Source organism: Hylobates moloch, unplaced genomic scaffold, assembly GCF_009828535.3.
Source record: "Hylobates moloch isolate HMO894 unplaced genomic scaffold, HMol_V3 SCAFFOLD_13, whole genome shotgun sequence".
Lineage (NCBI taxonomy): Eukaryota > Metazoa > Chordata > Mammalia > Primates > Hylobatidae > Hylobates > Hylobates moloch.
Window position 1 is genome coordinate 65604090 of NW_026652288.1, and position 23008 is coordinate 65627097.

General features: G+C 39.1%; 1 protein-coding gene across 6 annotated transcripts in view; it reads left to right on the plus strand.

Annotated features, from left to right (window-relative positions):
- Positions 1-219: 219 nt before the first annotated feature.
- Positions 220-23008, plus strand: part of TSC22D2 (TSC22 domain family member 2) — a 51375-nt gene continuing 28586 nt past the window's right edge. For 2 of the 6 annotated variants that reach the window (XR_009209307.1, XM_032173834.2), the window contains exon 1: positions 220-3245. Coding sequence is in view for 4 of the 6 variants with exons in the window: in XM_032173834.2 (XP_032029725.1) it covers positions 1288-3245 (1958 nt within the window). In the remaining 2 variants the exon portion in view is untranslated. Of the gene's footprint in view, positions 3246-4544; positions 10605-14909; positions 14982-15082; positions 16167-23008 lie in introns of those variants that run through there. The other 4 variants (XR_009209308.1, XM_058426363.1, XM_032173833.2 and 1 more) reach the window with 4 other exon arrangements.

Consider the following 23008-nt stretch of genomic DNA (forward strand, 5'->3'; position numbering starts at 1 on the left):
TCTTTAGCTCGTCAATTCTTAAAGAACCTTCAACACAAAATTTAAATTTAAAAAATTTTAAATAAAGAAACCGCTCCCTTTTTTAACCTTTAGCCCCGCCCACTGCCCCCCACCCCAGGTTCCACGCGAAACTGCAGGAAACCGGAGGGGGGCGGAGCGGTGACGTCACGACGCAGGTGCGTCACGGAACGGCGGCGCCTGCGGCGCTGGCGGTGGCTGCGGCAGCGGCGGCATTTTAGTCAGCAGCGGCGGCGGCAGCGGGGCTGCTGCTCCTCCCAGCATCCCTGGCGCGGCCATTTCAGCCCCATCTTGGCCCAGCGGAGGGAGCTGCAGCCGCCGCTTCAGCAGTTTGAATTTCAGTTTGTTCGGGGTTTAGGAATTGGGCGCACCGAGGAGGAGCCGAAGAAGCCACCACCGCTACCTCACACAGCCGGGGCGCCTCCAGTCCCGTGCCAGCGGTCTGCCGCCGCCGCCCCTCTCTGAGAGAAGCCGCGAGGGGAGGCCGAGACCGCCGTCGCCGCCCGCCCGCAGGGGTGGTTCCCCCTGTAAGGGGAGGACCGAGCCGGCTTTCCCCTCCCCCAGAGCGGGTTTCCGCCTGAGACAGTCGACATGTCCCTGGGGCTGAGCTCCGGCTAGAGCCGGGGAGGGAGGGCCGCCTGCCCGCGCCACAGCCCCACCGCCCGCCCGCGGACCTTCAGCCAGCCCCGGCCCGCGGCTCCCGGCTGAATCAGGCATCTCCGACTCCCGACTCGCCGCTCCTTCCCTCAGTCAGAGAGCCCAGCGCTGACGCCGGCACCGGCCTGAGGAGCCCGAGCGGGGCAGCACCGCCCCTCACGCCGCCGCCGCCACCGCCTCCGCCTCTTCGCCCTCCCACTCCCACCCCCAGCCAAGGCCTGCTGACCGCGCCGAGCGCCGAGCTGGACTGACCACGGCTGCCCGGAGACGGGAGAGGAAGCAGCCGGCCCTCCCCTGGGTTCGCGCTCTCGCCGCCTCTGAGAGAATTGAATTGAGGCGCCGCGGCTGCGGGAGCTGAAAAGGAAGGAGGAGCCGCCGCGGGACTGAGACGGGGGCAGAGCCGAAGAGACCGACACAGAGAAGGAAACGAGGAGGAGGATGTCTCACCGGGCGGCCAGCGCCTGGATCAGCCCGTGACTCTTAACAGCGGCGGGCCTCAGACCCCAGCGCAGACTCGGACTTTGTCTTTGGGGGCCCGTGCTCTGCCCTCCCCGGTTTCCGACAGGACCCAGAGGAGCCGGCGTGCCTCTCTGCCCTCCAGCCTTCTTCACCATGTCCAAGATGCCGGCCAAGAAGAAGAGCTGCTTCCAGATCACCAGTGTCACCACGGCCCAGGTGGCCACTAGCATCACCGAGGACACCGAGAGCTTGGACGACCCGGACGAGTCACGCACAGAGGACGTCTCCTCCGAGATTTTCGACGTCTCTCGGGCCACGGATTATGGCCCTGAGGAGGTCTGCGAGCGCAGCTCTTCCGAAGAGACGCTTAACAATGTTGGGGATGCGGAGACTCCCGGGACCGTCTCCCCAAACCTCCTCCTGGATGGGCAGCTGGCAGCGGCGGCTGCTGCTCCCGCCAACGGAGGAGGAGTCGTTTCGGCCCGGAGCGTGTCTGGGGCTCTCGCCAGTACCCTGGCGGCGGCCGCCACTTCGGCCCCCGCCCCCGGAGCACCCGGCGGCCCCCAGCTCGCGGGCTCATCGGCCGGGCCAGTGACTGCAGCCCCATCTCAGCCTCCCACCACATGTAGTTCCCGTTTTCGCGTGATCAAGCTGGACCACGGGAGCGGAGAGCCCTATCGACGCGGCCGATGGACGTGTATGGAATACTATGAGCGGGATTCAGACAGCAGCGTCCTGACTAGGTCCGGGGATTGCATTAGACACAGCAGTACTTTTGACCAGACTGCGGAGCGGGACAGCGGCCTGGGCGCCACCGGAGGGTCGGTGGTGGTAGTAGTGGCCTCCATGCAGGGGGCGCACGGGCCCGAGTCGGGAACTGACAGCTCCTTGACTGCTGTGTCACAGCTACCCCCGTCGGAGAAAATGAGCCAGCCCACTCCCGCCCAGCCGCAGAGTTTTAGCGTTGGGCAGCCACAGCCGCCGCCGCCACCCGTAGGTGGGGCTGTGGCTCAAAGCTCGGCTCCGCTGCCGCCGTTCCCGGGAGCCGCGACCGGGCCGCAGTCAATGATGGCAGCCACGCAGCCCAGCCAGCCCCAGGGAACGGGGCCCGGGGGACAGACTCTGCCGCCGACGAATGTAACCCTGGCGCAGCCGGCTATGTCCCTGCCTCCGCAGCCGGGCCCTGCAGTCGGCGCCTCTGCGGCGCAGCAGCCCCAGCAGTTCGCGTATCCTCAGCCTCAGATACCGCCCGGACATTTGCTGCCCGTCCAGCCCTCCGGCCAGAGTGAGTACCTACAGCAGCACGTGGCCGGCCTGCAGCCGCCAAGCCCCGCGCAGCCCTCGTCCACCGGCGCCGCAGCGAGCCCCGCCACGGCGGCCAGCCTTCCCGTGGGCACCGGCCAGAAAGCTTCCTTGGTGGGCGCGCAGCTCATGGGCGCGTCTTCCCAGCCCAGCGAAGCCATGGCCCCCCGGACGGGACCAGCGCAAGGCGGGCAGGCCGCGCCTTGTCAGCCGACTGGAGTGCCCCCGGCTACTGTGGGAGGCGTGGTGCAGCCGTGCCTGGGTCCTGCCGGGGCTGGGCAGCCCCAGTCCGTGCCTCCGCCGCAGATGGGTGGCAGTGGTCCGCTGTCAGCCGTACCTGGTGGCCCTCATGCCGTGGTGCCCGGAGTTCCAAACGTGCCTGCAGCCGTGCCCGCTCCAAGCGTGCCTAGTGTGTCTACCACTTCTGTTACTATGCCAAATGTACCCGCGCCTCTGGCCCAGTCGCAACAGCTGAGCAGCCATACGCCAATCAGCAGGAGCAGCAGCATAATCCAGCACGTTGGGCTGCCCTTAGCGCCAGGCACACACAGTGCACCAACAAGTCTACCACAGTCTGACCTAAGCCAGTTTCAGACTCAGACCCAGCCTTTAGTCGGGCAAGTCGACGATACTAGAAGAAAATCAGAACCCCTACCTCAACCACCACTTTCTCTCATTGCTGAAAATAAGCCTGTTGTGAAGCCGCCTGTTGCAGATTCCCTGGCAAACCCCCTTCAGTTAACACCTATGAACAGTCTGGCCACCTCTGTATTCAGCATAGCTATTCCTGTTGATGGTGATGAAGACAGGTATGGAAATCTCTATTTTAAATATTTGATAGAAATGCTTGGCCAACATTGTAGCTTAGGATGCAACTTTGGGAGATTTGTTGTCAACTGAGGCCCTTAAACAAAATTTAGTGTTTGGTAAAATTGATTTAGATTGCTGATGCTGATGTCAAAGGGTGTAATGAGCGAATTGGTCTTGTCACAGTTGTTTAAAAGCACTAAAATCGGTAGGGATGCAACATTGTTTACTCAAAAAAGGTGAATTTAAGCTTAATCCTTACCATTTAATGGTGATAGCTAGTGTGTTATGCTCCCATAGAATTGTCCTTTTCTTACATATCAATCACACTTGAATACTTAAGGCAGAGAGATTTGTCAGTGTGAGTTTTGAGGCTGAGACATAATATTACTTACAAGTTTTCCTTTCTGGAAAACCAGAAGGCCTTCTAGTGGAAAAAAAAAAAAATCCACGTAGGGAATCTTCTCCAGTGTATCTGGAAAGGCTGGAGACATAATGGTGAAATGTCAAATCCGGCTTTGAAGATCATACTTAGTTCAGCCTTTTGATTAAAGGAGGTACAAGGTCATGAGTCTTCCCAGAGACTTCTCTAAGATACTATTTTTTTGTTGTTAAGCAAAAAAAGTACTGGAAAGATGTTCTTACCTTCCATCAGTCTATTTACTATAGGAAAGGGAGGTTGAGATCGATCCTTTAACTGTAGTGAAAGCTATAGTTCTTGAAATTAACAGTAATTTTATAATAAAAGTGTAAATATTAATAATTGGCTCCCTGTATTTAGGGATGCTTTTTTTAATGGCCTAAATTAGAATTGGTGTATTGCTACACCAGTGCCACAACAGCTGATGTTTGGTTATGGTTTAATGAGGAGTTTTGTGGTTTTGAGGAAATGTCACATGTAAATTTGACATACATATTGCAAAGTTTTAAAAGCTGACTTGTTGCAATGTTTTAAAATTATATTTAAAAATTATAGAAAAAGTTTCAGGAATTTCACAGTTAGACATTTCTTTGCTGGGGTTTTTTGTTTAGCGAGAGGCTAATTTTAGGTGTTTTTAAAAGATAAAGACGAATATTATGGATTTCCAGAATAATTAGTATGTGGAAGAATACAATGACATACATGTTAAAGCTTTCTCTTCCTATGGTTTCTTCTGAGTTCCTTCACATTTCTTAACCTCCCATTTCTAATTAGCCTTGTATTTTTGTTATATACTTCTGTTGGTTTGAAAAATACTCACTGACTGAAATTCATTCATCTTCTCTGCTTTTTGTAATTTAAAGTTCGTCTTTTTTTGTAGGTGACTCGCTTATGGGGAGTCTTTCTTCACTTGAGAACGCTTAGAGAATACCACGTGTCCATAAGTGAGCTCAGCTAGCTAGTCATTGAGAAATTTTGTGTGGATGGGACTACCAAGTAAACTGACTCCACAAGCCACTCAGAAAAATCCCTCTACTTTTATAGTTGCTGCCATGGTCACACACAGGGACACACCTGTAATGCAGATTGAGTTTATTTTTTCACCTTTGGTAATAATCAACAGGGATCTTCCCTTTTCTAGCTGCCACAAGCCAATTTTTTCCTGATAAGTTGGCAAATAACCTTTTGCTTTCCTCTGTTCCTGTATACTGCCCCATATCTCTTCAAGAAATGATGACTGGTTTTCTGACCTACCCCGCTTTCTATACACACACACACCCGTCCACCCAAGAATGCAGATTACATTTTCCCTCCTCTGCACACCTCTCTCAATTTACAGCATACATACTTAGATTCCTCAGAACTTTAGTACGATGATAAGGCATGAAGCAGAGAGTTCTGTTGATAGATGGAAACTGAAATGTATTCTTTAGAGTATGACATCAAAAATGCATTTATTTTTTCCTCTTACTGTGTTAAGAGTTGGTAATCTGAAAAATCTCATTTCCAAATTTGTGAATAGTTGACCTACAGATGCTACTGTATCAGTGTTCTTATCAATTGGAACAGTTAATTCAGTGCAGGGGTTTTGATGTATGTGCAGTCCTATTTCAAACATGACACTTCCCTCCCTTGCCCCAATCATTTAAAATCTATATTGCTTACCAAATGTTCATTTCTAATTTTTGTTATAGTCTTTCATTGGTTTTTAACTTGACATGCTAGTTTCCAAGATGTAATCTTACACATTTGACTGTTTTGTCACTGGTCCAACATACCTGGTGAAGGAATAAATCCATTAAGTAGAAATAGTTGGGGTTTTTTTTTTTTAATAGAAAGCTTTGGTAAAAAACAAAACAAAAACAGGGCATTTTAAAATTTTGTGTTTGAAATTAAATTACAGTTTTCCAGGCATATGTTTACATTACTGAGATGAGTACTTTTGAGGAGACTACTATCTTAACTGAAAATTTTAATTTTAATGTGATTTTGGATTGCCGACTTAAAATCTGCATATTTTCAAATTTGAAATAAAACCAACTGGAGTGAGAGGTCTTGAGTAATTATGATTTAAACTTTGCAAGTAGTTTGACAAATTTCAGATCCTAAGGAAATATTTGTAAATAAGATGTATGCTTTTTTAAAAAAAAATTAGGACTTTAGTAAACAGTCTATTTGAGAAAAGTAAGGCACATGGGAAATTAACAAAAAGATTGAGTTGGTTTAGGTTGATACATTGAAAACTCTGTCTTGAGATTTTGGTTCCATTACCTAATACAAAGTTCTATATTGGCTTAATTTTGAGATCATTTATAATTAAAGAACCGGGCCTTATAGTAATACATCTTAATATTATCACACCTTTAAAAGGCTGATGGTTGTATATGCAAAAAGTTCTCAATTAGCATTGCCTATTGACTCTACATTATTAATTACCATAAAGTTTATCTTTCTGGCCATTTTCATTAGAAAGGTTTATGGTCAGTTGTTAAGACTCTTCAAATTGATTTTGTGTGAATTGGTGGATGTGATGGTTGAAAATACCGTTCTTAAATACGTAGCTACTTTTATAGTGAACTTTACAAAACTTGTACACACTTAACAGTCTCCTGTAAATGAGAGGAGATGCAAAATATTACTGGCCCTTACAGTACAGATCACTTTCCGTAGATAGCCGACCAATGTGAACTCTGTAGGCCGCATTCCAGGAACTCTTATGAATGGCTGCAATTGTGAGCTGTAATCTGTGGCCAAAAGACTGTTGAAAACCTGATTCTAAGGATCCTTTGGTGGCAGATATTTCTATGTCTTGTTAATGGTTTTATTTGTGTGGTTTGCTAATGACCACTGATAAAGTATTATACATTGTGAATGTTAAGTGGTGTGTCCTGGTATGTGCCATAAATACACATTTTGTTTGTACATTTATATGTATTTTAAACAAAATTCTGCTGCTTTTTTTACTTGAAGTTTAAGTGAGAGGATTAAGTAAATGTATACCAGGAGGCAGAACTGTCTCAGTCTTCGACCTCTGTTGTATGAAAGTCTCACTGAATTGAAGTCTCTAAAGATGGAAATTTCTTACTTGAATCTCTGTTTCTTGGAAGCTGACATTTATCTGTTAAATTGTGAAGGTAATTTTGCTCTTGTAGGTTTACAGTTGATGTGTAAATCACATACTAGAGACTATCCTATGCCTATCTACACGTTTAAGAGTGTTCTTACTGAGGAGTTAGTAATAAAAATGTAAAATCATATATATGTGATATTATTGTTTAGTATAAAAACTGATACTGATGTATTTGTCAGGGGCACCACATAGATTACTAAAACATACTTTATTCATAAACGTGGCGTGAAATAAAAGAAATGACAGATTTCCAAAAAGGCTTACGATTTTCCAAACTACCCGAAATTCCTAAACCATGAGCTTTATCTGTAGAGTGTGGCCTTTTATATTCACAGTGACACATATTGTATAAAATTCTATGTGCACTAAATCATATAGGCCAAACACTGGTAAATTTTTTTAGAAAACGTGATGGCTTATATGTGTGTGAATAATACAGATTCCAACTAACTATTTTAGTAACACTTGTTTTTTCTCTTTAGGCGATCACAACCCCTGAACTAAATCACCTTTATGAGAAGTCATTTTATATAGAACTGGTGGTAGGGATATATATGTCCTCTACTTCCTGAGAATAAATATAATGCCAATTCATTTGTTATTTAAGAATCCTGGGCCAGGAGCGGTAGCTCATGCCTTGTAATCCCAGCACTTTGGGAGACCAAGGTCAGAGGATTGCTTGATGCTGGGAGTTTGAGATCAGCCTGGGCAATATAGCAAGGCCTTGTCTCTACAAAACATTTAAAAATTAGCCAGGTCTGGAGGCCCACACCTATAGTCTTAGCTATTTGGGGAGGCTGTAGGAGGAGGATCACTTGAGCCCAGGAGCTGAAGGCTACAGTGAGCTATGTTATAATACTGCATTGAAGCCTGGTCCACACAGCAAGAACCTGTCTGTAAAAAGAAAAAAAATAATTCTGATAGCACTAATTTGGAAATAGTGAAATATGGTACTGGATCTATGAATCTGGTACTTCCCAATTAGGAATGGGAGTCTATCTTTCTCTGCACCAGAAAAGATCAGAAGCAGTTATGAACAAATAGCAGCCCCACCAATCAAGTAGTAAAGAAACCCAAATAAATCTGTTTCCTAATAGAGGAATGGTAGTTAGGAAAGTATAAAAGGAACCTGACCTTCCTTTCCTAAAATGGCAGGAGTCAGGGGAGGGGAAGTGTAGAATGATAGCAGATAACCAAAATGGAAGAAAATACAGTGGAGTGGCATGAAATACAGTCTCAAAAGAAATAGGAACACTTGTGAATACTGAGGAACGGTGTTCTGATTCTTTCTTTGAAGAATTGTTTTAGTCCAGTGTATATTTCCTTTTCTGAAGATTCTGTTTATTTCTTAATTGCATTACTCTTTAAATACTTAAAGTATGAGGAAGGAGAGGCCTTACAAAAGCAGGTCTGTCTGGTTAAACATAGCCTGAATGATATTCCGTAAGTAATTCCTTAATTGGAAAAGCAGATTTTTAGTAAGAAATATTAATCATATTTAAGGGGTATGTTTTGTGTAGCAAAACTCCTAAATTAGAATAAATTATTTAAGTATATGGTTTTTCTTTATACCAAACCAATGGGCTTGTGATTTGAGGCTACTATTTTCGATGGTATTGTATTGAGTCCACAAAGAATATGTATACCTGAATCATTGGTATAATGTCTTTCCCACAGCAATTCTTGAACATATCAAATTACTCAATATTTGTTATATTCTTAATCTGGCATTGCTTAGGGCAAAAACTGGGTGTCCCTCATAAAAAGGTAGGAACAGTAGCCAATTTGCACCATTCCTATACATTATTCCGTGACTTTAGTAAGCATACTTTGAGGTATACTCTTCAAATTTGGCTTAGTAATATTAAAGGTATATTGATGGATTGTTTCCTGTATGAAAGTATTGCATGAGTTCTGCTCTTAAATCAGGTGAATTAAATTTCATCTAGATTGCTTATCTCAAATTTAAAGCCTCAAATCAGACTTAAATAATTAGTATTTAGTATTTAGTTTGATTCCTTTGTACCCAAGCTAATTTTTGTTTAAAAAGTGCTTCCATCCTTTTAAGTTGTACATTTATTTGTGATGTTAGTGAAAATTCTGCAGATAATTGAGTTAATTTTATTAGTGTTTGCCTGGGACATATACCTATTATTAGGGTAAGCAGGACAAATAAGTAAAGTCTAAATGTTAAATTACTTAAAGCTTCTTTTCCCATAAGCCTTTACTAAAATTTGTCTAAAGAATATTGCTTTGTAGAAGATGGAGTTTGTGATTAATGTGTCAATTATTGTAAATAATAATGGCATAGTTTTAAATGTTAGTTTTAGGCTGTTCATCTTCATTATTACACAAGTATATAATTTAATCTGAGTAAAGGATTCCCAAAGGTAAGTGTAAAGCCCGCTAGTTTCTAAAGTAGGGTTAGTATTTCGTTTTTATCCAGTGGTTTTGTATGTTAAAGCAAAATAAATCTTTCCTTGGTATACCGTCTACCTGGTATTTGAAGACAAAACAGAGGGAGGAGCTGTTTTGATCAAATAAAACCAATAGCGTGTTTAATTACGTGTTAACATGTGAATGACCATTACAGAGACAGAGTCAGACATACCCGGGCCAAAATCTAACTGCTACATTTGACCTTGAGCTAGTTGGAGTAGATGCCTTGTTTCCTCTTAATGAAAAATGGGGATTGTACCTACCTGGGAGAGTTTTAAGGGATTAAATGATGTATGCAAGTAATTTGAACAGTCTTTAACATAATATATGTGGCAAACGTATATCATAGAAATGTTAATATTTCAGTGTCCAAACTGCTCTCCCAGATCACCCCTTTACATGCTATAAATCATACCAAGAATCTTCCATTTTAATATGAAAGCGTAATTGTATGGTATGGATGTAGTCAGAAAAAAGGAGATGATGTTTTAGTCTAGAGGAGTCATGATGTTGTAAGAAATATAGGGAATTGTGTTCCAGTCCTGGCTCTTCTATCATTTAGCTGGTTTCTTTGGTCAAGTCATTTCACTTGTCTGTTTTTCTTTTTTGAGACTTTGTCAAATTTTAAGATTCCTTCTAGCCTTATGTATATATGAGTCCATACATTCAAGTGTGCTTCATGAGAGAACTGCAAACTTAAACTTTCTTCTTTTTACCCCTTTCCTGCCACTTGACTATTGTGTGGCAATAAATGAAGTTTGTAAATACTCATTAAGTAGGTTGATTGCCCAAGAAAACATTTTAAACAATGTATCAGTCATTCAGCTTTCATGATGCTCTGCGAGTAGTGAGCACTGGAATACAAATATGAGACTATCCTGCCCTCCTAGATCTCAGGCATTTTCATCATCATGAAAATGATGATCAGATGTATACTTTGACATACATTGTAGGTGGTGATGGAGTAATATAAGGTGCTAATGGGAACAGTTTGAGACATCAGATCAGATTGGGATTGGGAGGGTAGTAGACTGACTTCTATTTAAAAATTATTCTCTGCATAGGTATTTATATAGTTCAAAACTCAAAATATATAAGAGTAAAATCGAAAGCCTCTCTGCTACCTCTGTCCTCCAGCCACCCTGTTTGTCCTTAGAAGTAACCCATTATTACTTGTACATTCTTTTGAGGCTAACTCTTGAACTAAATCTTAAAATGGTCATTCAGATTAGGTCACTAAGAAGAGAAGGGGATAGTTTTCCAAGCAGAGGTAAAAGGCAGTTTGTATAATGATGTGAAAGAGTGAGAATCTATCATTTGGAAAATGGTATTATTAATTTGACAAGAACCAGAGTGAAGGACTTAAATGTCATGGTAAGAAATTTAGATTTTTATAGTAAGTTGTTGTTAAAGGTGTTTCTTGAAGCTTTTATTGTTAAAATAATATATATCTTGAAATGATTTCAGTATCCTTTTAGTGATTATTGCATTTTAAGTTACAATCTTATGATAAAGTTGTGTTAAGGGAATACCTTCGGAACGCTGAGTCCCAAAAATCAGAATTCTTATCTAATGAAATGTGCTAAATATTTTGGTACACCTAGCTCTAAGTTTAAGTATTCTGTTTCCCTCAATATTACCTTGATAATGTCAGAACATTTGGTATATGTTGAGATACTCTACCAAAATTTGACTTATAGGCAGCATAATTTGGAAACTAACCTTAAACACAAAGCAAGCTTATTTGTGTCAGGTCCTGTGTATACAGACTTTCATTTGATCGTTTCAACAATTTGTAAGAAAGTGGTTTCTTCCCTTCCCCCTTTCTTATGGATTAAGGAAACTGAGACTCTGAAAATTTGAGTCACCTAGGTATTGGGTGACAAAGCATAGACTCATATTCAGACCTTTAACCTAAAGCCAGTGCTTTTGAATATTCCCAGAGTTAGAAGTTTGTTTTATTACTTGGCAGACAATAAGTTAAGAAGAAGGAAGAGCTACCATAGCCACTGATTTGTTGTGTTGTAACCCTTTACCTAAAGAATATTTTTAACCATTTTGAATTCCCCAGATAATAATACTGGAGATGGTGCTTGTTGATATTCTTCATATTGTATGTCCCTGGTTTCTATTTAGAGATCTCTGAAGTAGAATTTTGGCATAGATTAAGAGAAAGAGGTGTTTGTTGAGTGCTCAAGTACCTCATGCTTTAAGCTTTGACAATTTTTGTAGCTTAGTTTTGAGGTATGGAATGTTTGTTTTTTTCTCCCTGTTGTACTTAGCTACCCTACAAAGATAGTGTCTTGCAAAAACAGGTAGACATGCCACATGCTTTGAGTCATTTTCTGATGTAGTATTTTCACATACTTGGAAATTAATGCGATGGACTATTGAGTATATAAAGTCAGGGAGAAAAGAATATATTTTATTTAGTGATGTTGAAGAATGTTTACAAATAGGAAAACAGCATTTTTGTTTAGGTGGCTGAAGTACAGTGTAAACCACATCTCAGTCTTCCTAGAATTGCTTCGTTGGCTCTATATTTAGAATAGTAGTTTATATTAATATCAAATAAATTGTTAGAAAGCTGGTTTCAAATTTTACTTCTTGAGTGGAAGAGAATTTGTGACCACAGCTGCATAAAAAGTCAGTATTTCCTTCTAATAAAATTTTTAATTTCAGTTGCCCCTTCATGCTTTCAGGTTTCATGGACTGTAACCTTGAAATGATCCCATTAACAGCCTTTTCCTTGGGCTCTTAATCTCCTCAATTTTATGCCATTCCAAAATAGAAGTCTCTCTGATGATCAAGCCCTTCAATCTTTACAAATGGCTCTTTTCCCTTCTACTTCCTTGATCAGTGATTTCACAGACTTGACTCCTTTAATCTGTTAGTCAGTGTTTGGAGACTAATTATTGTTGCTGTTTGCTACGAACCCCTCAGTTTATGGATAACATCCCAGTATCCCAGAAACAAAATTTCATAGCTTATAAGACTATCTAAATTTTTACCCTTAAAATCTAGACTGTTCAAAGTTTTATGTAGTACATAGATTGTATAACTATGTACTATAGAAAACCATGTACTGTGGCTTCTTCACTTTGAATGTATGTAGAGTGATTGTTAATTGTTAGCTTTTGCAAATTAAGTGTATTCTAATATGTGCTAAAAACTTTAGGTCTATTTATACAGTATTTTATTTCACAGGTTCTTTCCACATCCCAGTATTTACTACTAACTACAAATATGTTTGTTTTTCACTTTTACGTTTGACTTGAGATATTTCACTATTCTGTAAAACTGCTGGAATTTTATAACAAGTCATATGACTTCATTTGGAACCAATTTACCTGGAATATGAATTTGATTCAAGTTAAATATTTTTATTTCCAAAGTCAGAGGATCTAAAGGTCTTTTAAAGAGGCCAGATGTGGTGGCTCATGCCTTTAATCCCAGCACTTTGGGAGGCCGAGGCGGGTGGATCACCTGAGGTCAGGAGTTTGAGACCAGCCTGGCCAACATGGTGAAACCCCATCTCTACTAAAAATACCAAAAATTAGCTGAGTGTGGTGGTTGGAGCCTGTAATCCCAGCTACTCGGGAGGCTGAGGCGGGAGGATCATTTGAACCCAGGAGGCAGAGGTTGCAGTGAGCCGTGATTGTGCCATTGCACTCCAGCCTGAGCGACAAGAGTGAAACTCTGTCTCCAAAAAATAATAAAGTTCTTTTAAAGAATATCATCCTTATAAATATATTGTGAGTACTCTTTAATGAATTTTGAATTGTAGACTGGCAGAATAACTTCCAAGATACTCTTTCTTATTCTTTTGTATATACTACCTTCCTCTTTGAGTCACTCCATTTAAACTGGAGGTCTCCAAACAGACCTTTGAGGATAGCAAACTAGTTCCCATATGTTCCTGGGCAAGCCTGTTTTTTTATAAAACAGAAACAACAACAACAACAACAAAAAAAACCAGATTGAATGTTCAATTGGCTCAATTAGTTTTCATTTGATTTGGCAGACTGACTTCTAAGTACAGCGAAAAAAGTGGCCTGACAAATACATCTTAAGAGGATGTAAGCCGTTAAATAAACAGTAGTTAGAAGCCTCTTAAGCTTTTCTTGTTATTAGCAGGTCTAATCAGTGCCTTTGATTGCCTTAGACCTAGTTAGGAGAAAAGTGGAGAAAGGGTTAAAAGAATAGAAAGGAGTTGAAGTAGGGCAAGCAATGAGAAATACACGTATTACTCTCCTAATTAATCAAACAGTTACTTTGGTGATTCTCTGGCATCTTGGAAGTCATTTTTTTTTTTATTGTACTAATAATTTTGCACCGACTTTAAGGCTCTTAATAGGACTGCAGAATTGCCATGTTTTATCTAAACCTCATTTTGTAGATTAAAATAATGCTATTGATGATTCACTCTATGCCAGGAACTTTACATTTAGTCTCAATTCTTTAGCCTGCAAAGCTAGGTAGTAATGTAACCAGTTAACAGATAAAGAGACAGACTTAAAGAGGTCAAACTTTAACACTGCTATGTGTTTAGTATAGTGGTTTAAGAGCATAAACTCTGGAACTAGATTGCCACCTACTAGCTCAATGATACAAGGCAAGTTACTTCTATCTGACCCAGTTTTCTCCTCTATGAGATGGGAATAATAATGGTGCCTACCTCTTAGGGCTGTTGTCAGAATTTAGTTAATGAGTGTAAAGCACTTAGAATAGTGTGTGGTACCTAATAAACACATTCTTAACTGCTGCTGTTCTGCTACAGCATGGGCTAAGAATTTTAAAAGTTATGTGGCAAAGTTTCTTTAGCTTCCAGACGTACAGGTTGAAGGTGGGGGAGACTATAGAAGTTGCTGAGGAGGAGATAACAGGTTTGTCAAAAGTTTAAATCCCCGTGGAACCAGTCCCTAGATACGAGGTGAATCATACTTACTGGGAGATAGTCCAGAAGAGCCCATCAGTTAAGAGTCTATGGTGAAAGCCCTAGGAATGGTAGAAATGAAAGATAATTATGATAAATAGGCTTTTACCCCCTAAAGTGACACTGTACCAATATTAGAATCAGAAAGCCAGAAAGCTGCCAAACAATTGCAGCGCCATTTTTTGCCCTAGACGAGAAAAAAAACACATAAATAAATGGATTTCGAAGGTGGAAATATGTCAAGTCCAACCCAGGAAATAATTCTTCATTGTTAATCAAACCTTTGCTACTTTTAACAGAGCCTAAGAAAAGTTTTTACATTGTGAAGATGTAGCTTAACTTACTTTATATGACCCTAAGAACAGCCTTGTTAAACTGCTAAACAATATAGATATTTGTAAAGGCATTTGATACAGAAGAGTGTTGATTAGGCTATGAATTAGTCACATTTATATGCACACACACACAAAATTGGATGCTACTTAGTATTTAGTTTCATCTGCATTACCTCTTTATTTTATAACTGTGATCCTAAATTATTGTTGAAGTCTGCTGGATTTTGTCCAGTTTTTAATTTCTTTTAAAGTGTTGTTTTAAGCAAACTTATGTGGTTTTTTAATCTTTTTATTATTAAAAGTTACAGTGTGTTAGAAATCTAAAATCTTCCATCTTCTTTTGAAAAGTAGTGATTATACTGTACGTTCTCAACCTCATTTCCATTTGATTCTCGGATCTCACAGGAATCCTTCAACTGCTTTCTACCAAGCGTTCCATTTGAACACGTTACAGGAATCAAAGAGCCTCTGGGATAGGTATGAATACTTACATATGGAATGCATACATGCAAAACTGTATGCATGAATTGCTTTGCACTGTACTGGTTTCTCATTAAAACTGATCTTTGTTATTTTAGAGGGGGAAATCACATGGTATCTAGCATGGGACAAAGCAGCAAAATAAACCAAAAGGACAATCTCTATTTTATATGGAAAATAAACATACTTTTCTGCATCCTGTGTACTTTATCTGTATTTTTGAAGGGTTCATATTGTGTTGAATTTTTGATATGAAATAGTCACTTCCCCAGTGTATTTTAATGCAAATGCATACTCTATAAAATAAACTATATTTTAATTTTTGTACTATTTTATGTTTTTTTTTTTTTTCTGTAAAAGCCATAGTGATTCAAAGCAAAATGTTATTTCAAATTATGAAATTGGAGGAGGAACAAGACCAAGGTATCAAAGTAATCATTATTTAATTTTTGGCAGGAAACTTTAAGTTTGTTTGCTAGAATTCACTAGGTCTGCATTACTGATTTGTAAGCCCATAAAACAGTTTGCTTTCTTACAGAAATGTTGTATAGATTTTACTGTTAACTTTTAAAAATACAGAATGAAGTCTTGGAGTTCTTTTATGGCAAAAGATACTTTGGTTTATCTTTCTGCTTAACACATGTTTTAAGTAGTGTATGCTCTGTTCAATCGTTTTGCTGAATATTTATTAGCACTCCATCATTTTGTGTTTAATTAATAGAAGTTGGGTTCAAACAATGTTTTTAAAATTCACACAAAGCTCGTTAGATTCTTTTAACTCTGCCTGGCAACGCATTTATGTCTTCTGGCATAGTTTTGGATAACACTCATGAACTCAACTCCATCTCTTTCATTAGAAAAGAGTATTGCTAAGTGCATGTACATGTCATATTAAGACATGATACACATTGCCTAGAAATGCTAAAACAGTCTTAATTCTTCGGCTTGATTTGCTTGTGTGTGTCACTCTAGGGAAATTTTCTAACAGTATCTTTTTGATGGTGTGTTCTAGAAATGTTTTTAAATAGTTACTTTTAGAACAGGAAGTTTTAAAATTTGTAGTACCATGTTTATAAAATAAACTTTTAAATAGTTCTCTAGCCATTTAAATTAATACATAAATGTAAATTGTGAGATGAAATAAACATGAAGGTTTAATCATTCAAATAGTTTTCCAAATGTAGCCAGAATGTGGGGTATGCTTTATAGTTTCCCTTAGAAAAAGGAAAAATAGCACTCTATTTAGAAATGTAATAAGAGTAGCTTTCAAAAGTATGATGACTTATTTCAAATAGCTAACTTTGAGCTGTCATGATGTCGATATGAATGATATATATTATTTTTATCAGTGTAGAAAGGTTTGAACTATATTTTTGATAATTTGAATCTAATATTGAAAGGTTTATTTTGTTTCATAATAAAACAACCATAGAAGTTGCCTGTACATCATTTGTTGTTACAGCTAAATACTCCTTATATGTTTTCTTTTTTAGCTACCTGAAACTTTTAAGGTATCAGAAATGAAGCAAGTTGCGTATCTTTGGTTTCTCATGGGTTGAAAATACTTATTTTCTCTCCTCCTTGGAGCCTGTTGTTCAGAGCCAAAGAAGTTAGTGGATATTTGTCTGTAGTGTGTTAATGCCAAAATGTAATAAAATCAAAATATAATCAGATCAGCCATTCTTCACTGTAAATTAGTCTTGTTGGTACTAAGGTGACAAGCCCAACCCAATGGAAACTGACTCTAGTGGCTTTCTTTTAACTTTTCAACTAGCTTATTAAATTTTCCATTGAGAGGAGCAATTATGGCTAACTTTATTAGTTTTAATAATCTACATTTTCAGTTGGCAGCTATCTACAGAATTACTGATAGGTATATCAGCTAATAAGGTATCGTGAGACCGTTTATTCCAAACGGATTGAAGATTTGTATGTGTTAAGCTTTAAAAAATGTTAAATATAACTTCTGACCTTGTTTGTTTTGGACATCACCAAATCACATTGTTCATTTTTACTATTATAAATTTAGGATTATTTTTTATTTTACTACTAATTTGGCAAATAGGTATTTGGCGGGGGTGATTCTCCTATTAAAGAGAGACGTTGACTGGGCGCAGTGGCTCACACCTGTAATCCCAGCACTTTGGGAGGCTGAGGCAAGTGGATCACCTGAGGTCAGAAGTTCGAGACCAGCCTGGTCAACATGGTGAAACCCCCATCTCTACTAAAAATACAAAAATTAGCTGGGTATGGTGGCACGCGCCTGTAATCCCAGCTACTCGGGAGGCCAAGGCAGAGAATTGCCTAAACCTGGGAAGCGGAGGTTGCAGTGAGCTGAGATTGCACCATGGCACTCCAACCTGGGTGACAAGCGAAACTCCGTCTCAAAAAGAAAAAGAGAGATGTTTGGAAAGTTAAGGGACTGCAAGTCCCTAACGTTATCTTCTACATTATCTTTTATTTTGAGGCATAAATTTGTCTCGCTATTGCTAGATAACAAATTTTAGGCTCCTATTTATGAAATGTTGGAAATCATTTTCAGTAGGGGCAGCTTTTAAGTGCCCATTTTCAGTAGACCTACTCTAAATAGCTGAATATTCCTAGTTTGATTTTGCCTAACTAGAAAGACAAGAATCTCCTTTTTTCCCCAGGAATCTTTCAGTTTAGCAGAATATCTTTTAATCAAAATGTAAGTAACTAATATACCTTTCTCATATTGACTTAAAGTTCTCTAATGGCCCCTTTGTTTCCTTCCATATTTAAATTAGAATTGGCAAATTAATAGACTTTTCACCAAGCAGCCTGCCTCTGCCTATATTTAGATATTTCTCCTTCCATTTATATCCAGTGCTTTACTCAGTTATTGTACTAAAATTGAAGCTACCCTCAAGCCTTCCTTTCCCTTTTTCTGTAGGTGCCATCATGGTTTCTGTCTTCTCTGTTTGCCATTTGCAGAGCCCTCGGAATCAATCAGCTGAAACCATCTTCAAATGTAGGGACAGTAAATACTGATAACTCAAAAATAATCCAACCCTTTCTTCAGTAGCCCAAACTGTTTTGAGTTGATTCTTTATTAAAATAAATACTATAACTTCCATAGTTAGCTTTCTGGGAGATTATCTTACTATGGAGGAGTTAGTTTTTCCTGAGATCCTAGCCTATTGGAATTTCAGAATAGTAACTTTAAAATTTGACTTCCTATTTTCTAAAGAACAGTTTTCCAAAGTTAATACTTGGCATTGCTTTGTTAAATTGGCAGAATTAGTTTAGAAACCTATCCTGATGATCACTGGGGAGCAGCGAGCAGGTTGTCATTGGGAGTCCTTTGTTTACAAAAGCTCAGCGTAAGGGTTTATAGCGAACAATTTTACCCTCTTCTAAATACTAGGTCTCTAAAGTAAAGGAGTACTAAAGGGAATAAACTTCAGCAAGACTAAAGGAAGAAATCAGGTAGCTTGTAAGGCTTTAACCTCATTGATAAGTACTTGCAGGGCTTTGTCTTCATTAAGAAATGCATAAATGTAGTTAAAACAAGTGAGAGAACAGTTGCTAGGTGTACATCCCCTTGAGTCTGCTTATCTGTCCTTATGATAGCACCAGTATTTAGAGAGAAGTTAATAAGGAAAGTAGTAGACATGGGTTATTAATTTAAAATGAAAGTCTAGTAAGTTTATCCTAAATTTTTTTACTAGCTAATTGATGATCTCTCAAATTGTTTTCTACAGTGATTATTCACTTATTACCTCTAATTTTAAAATTATTGGATTAAAAAAAGTCTTCTTATTTAAATAGCCTCAAGTATTTTGTGTAGGGAACGCCTTCCAGTATTTTCTATCATTGTTCCCTATGAGGTGTTTTTTTTTGAAGCTAGGAATAAATTAGAACTAAGCTGTTTATGTCATAAATACCATTAGTACCATATGAGACAATTTATTTTGTTTTGCTCATCTCTAAGAATCTTGGGTCCATCATTAACATCCACCAGTACTTGCTACCCAAATGGTAAAACTCAAGTTGTACAACTTAGCTGATCTAGTTTTTGAATGCTTGGTGATAGGACTTGTAAAAATTTTTTATTGAAGTATAATTTGTATCGGAAAAGTGCACTGTTCATAAATGTGTAGCTCAAATTGAACACACCTGTGTAGCCAGCACCCAGATCAATACATAGAATATTATAAGCCCCTTTCATGTCCTCTTCATGCCCCCCATCAGTCACTTCCCCTCCCAATCCTAATTTCTAATGTGTTATATATGTAGGACCATACACTATATGTGTTTTGTGTCTGACCTCTTTCATCCAGTATTGTATTTGAGATTCATCTGTATGGTTCGGCATAGTTGTAGATATGGACTATATAATTTTAAAGAATCACTCAAGTAGCTTATTTGTTGGAGACTGGTAATGGTTAAATGTTCTCTCCTAGTGATTATGCGTAAGTATCTTGAGGATATGTACCTGAACCATTTTGTGACCAGCCCCAATATATTCCTTACTAATTTGTACCTAGTACTTACATAATTTATTATCTGATTATATTTCAACCTATTCCACTGAAAGACATCTAGTAGAGGATAGTCCAAGAAGCTAAAAATTAGAGTATAGCTTTTTAATGATTGTCGCCTTTTATTCTTCCTCCCTCCGTCCCTCTTTCCTTCCTTCATTTCCTCCTTCCTTCTTCTCTTCCTCTCCTTCCTTCCTTTTATTTTACTTTTTAATCTGAAATAATTTTAGATTTAAAGTTGCAAAAATAGTGCTGAGGGTTCTCGTATGTCCTTTACCTAGCTTCCCTTAATGTTAACATGTTGTACAACCTTAGTACAATTATCAAAGTTAGGAAGTTAACATTGATAGAATACTATTAACTAAATTACAGATCTTATTTTAATTTTACCAAGTCTTCCACTTTTCTAAGTGTCCTTTTTCTGTTCCAGGATCCAATTCAGGATTCCACATTGTGTTTAGTCATTATGTCTTCCATTTTAATTTGTAACATAGCACTGTTCCTTTATTGAACATAGGGTGTAGCAAGTCTGGTCTTATTGGTGTGAAGAGTCAGTTAACTAAGATTGCCTACAAATTTCCACCTCTTCTGCAGTGCTTACTACAGTTGCTCTTCTCACAGGACTCGTATATAAATGTTTTCATCAGTAGTTTAATTTGTAGTTCTTAAGTGCGGGATGGGGCAGGCCCAGGGTAGGAGGGGCAGGTAATCACTGGTACTTAGAGGATGAAAGCTTCATATATTCCCTCTAAAACTCATTTTTGGATCCCTGCTTTAGATGGAAACCTCACGGCATGGTTATGTTCAGATGACATTAAATCAAGGAAGTGATAGCCATTGTGGATGACAGCATTTATAAATTTAACTGAAACAAATACAGAAATCAAGAAATGGGAAGAACTTATATGTAAATTCAGGGAGGTTGAAACCTAGGTTGACTAGGTATAGTAAAAAAAAAAAAAAATAGTTATGTGTGTTAATGGCATTTTGTAGTATTGGTTAGCAAGTGACAGCGCTGCCACAAAAACTAATGTGATTTTAAGTGATGTTTCTAGAACTAGAGTAAGAAATGATGGTGACTAATCTGTTGTACTCCATTTCTGCAGCACAGTTGTTCTAAATACAAAACTAACTAGAAGACCAAATTTCTTTATACTCTACTTGCATATCCAGGGGTATTTCAACAGGCAGGCCTAGTGAGCTTACTTAAAAGTAAACAGATCAGATCCCTTGGGAAATGGTCTTGCCATCACTAGAAATAATAAAACTATCTTCCTGTCTGTTAACCAGGGATGCTGATTTTAAGTGAAATTTAATTTTAGTTACATTTAAAATGCCTACTCTGGAGTTTTATTTCCCCAACTTTTCTAAATGGAAGAGAAAAGAGGTAAGTACAAGCATTGGAATTGAACTCCTTTACTTCTGTTTTGTTATTATTGGCTGTGATTATCAGTAAACCTGAAAGAGCTGTGTATTTGCTTAAGGAATGGAAGGCTAGCAAACTATTCTGCTCTTTTAGGAAAGAATTCCATGTCAGAGGTAGTAAATGTTGGTCTGAATGGAGAAACCAGTGGAGCTTCCCTCAGAAGAAAATGAGTGACAGTAAGCTTATTTGGAAATGAGAATTGCCATAGGTAGTGGTGGTAAATGAAGCCCCACAAATAACTAGGCACCAGTTATCACCATGCTGGTGATTTCAACAGCATCTTAAAAACTAGTGAATTCTTCATACCTAGGTGCCAAGGGGAGGTAGAGTAACTCATGGAGAAAAATAACCACATTACAGACTGACTGGCAGAATTTAAGGTTAACTTCATTTAGAAATCGTGGACTATATATATAAATGGGCATCAGTCTAGGTCATAGTCATAGGACTATAGGGAAGACCAGGCCTGCAAGTTTTTAAAAGCCACATGCTTGGTTATGAAATTGATGCTCTCAAAATATAATTCAAATTCTTGTTGATATGGAAATAAGAATAGTATGTAGGAAAGAAATCAATTGTATGTAGAGTGTAGTGAAGGTAGGTCATTGGGATTTTAATGGAAGATGAAAGAAGCCACTTAAAACTGTTTGAAACTCATGCCTACAGTGTTCTGAAAAGCTACTTGGGAAGTTCAGTAAAGTATTAGATGCTTGGTCATATTATAAAGTAGTCTCTTTAACAATATGTGTTTGTCCCCAATTATAGTTACTTGCTATTTAAAGCATTTTCCTGTTACCATCTTCAGCGGTCTTAGATCGCGTTTTCCAACCAAAAGACTCTAAAACCTTAAAAATCTCACTTTTTTAGAGTAGTTCAGAATGAAGCTAAGGGAAAATATCAGGAATGCTTGCAATTACTTGACTCAGCAAAAGTTTGTTCTCCTATAATTAAATACTAGAAGAAACAATAAGATTTAGTAACCGCTTTCAGTGAGGTTGGTCTTAATATGGAAAATCGTAAATACATTATCACATGATTGAAACTAATAACTCATATAAAATGTAAGCACTTCATGTCTCTCAAGTACAGCTGGAGGGATTGGTCAAACCTTCTTCAGGAGGTGGCTTTTGAGTTGGAAACTGAAAGGTGGGTAGAATTTGGTCATGCAGAATTAAAGAACTGAGGGGAAGGGAACATTCCAGTTAGAGGAAATACTGTGCACCACTATGGAAGTACTGGGCTTATATGATAAGGATAAAGTTAAATTTGGTGGGTGTATAACATTTGAAGACAGGAGAGGAGAGCAGTTAGATTAGAGACAGAGATTCTAGAAAGGTACTGAAGCCTGAATTAGGCAATGGGGATGAGATAGGAATTAACAGGATTTTACAACTGATTGGTCATGATAGGGGAGCAGTCGTACTTGACTCCAAAGTGCCAAACCTAATTGACTGAGGGAATGCTGGTACTGTTAGAAAGTATTAGTGAAAGAATTAGTTTGGGAAGGAGAAAGTAGTGATGAGTTTTTGTTTTTAGCTGTTTTTTGGATGAGTTGATAAGCTGGTACAAAGTCAAGGTGAAAATATTTGGGGTGCAGCTGAGGCTGCAGACTTGCAGCTTGGTATAGAAATTAAAGCTAGTTGAGATTTAAGAATGTTTTATTAGAGTTCAAGCTTTAGGAAAGGCCAAGGTTGCCAAGGATTAGAGTAGGGTAAAAGGTCAAGCCAGGACCTTAGGCAATGCCACCTGCATTTAGATAACAGAAGGAAGTCTGAAGAGGATGATTGGTTTTAGAGATTAGACCATTCTGAGGATATTATTTTCTAATCAAAAAGAAGAGAAATGTCTGAATCTTTAATTTGAAATAATTTCATATTTACAGAAAAATTACAAGAATAGTACAAAGAACTCAATCTTCTTACCAAGATTCAATGTTTGTTAACATTTTGTCATACTTGCTTTATCATCCTAACATATTATTTTAGGAACCACTAACAAGGTGAAACCCCATCTCTACTAAAAATACAAAAATTAGCCAGGCATGGTGGCAGGCACCTATAGACCCAGCTACTCAGGAGGCTGAGGCAGGAGAA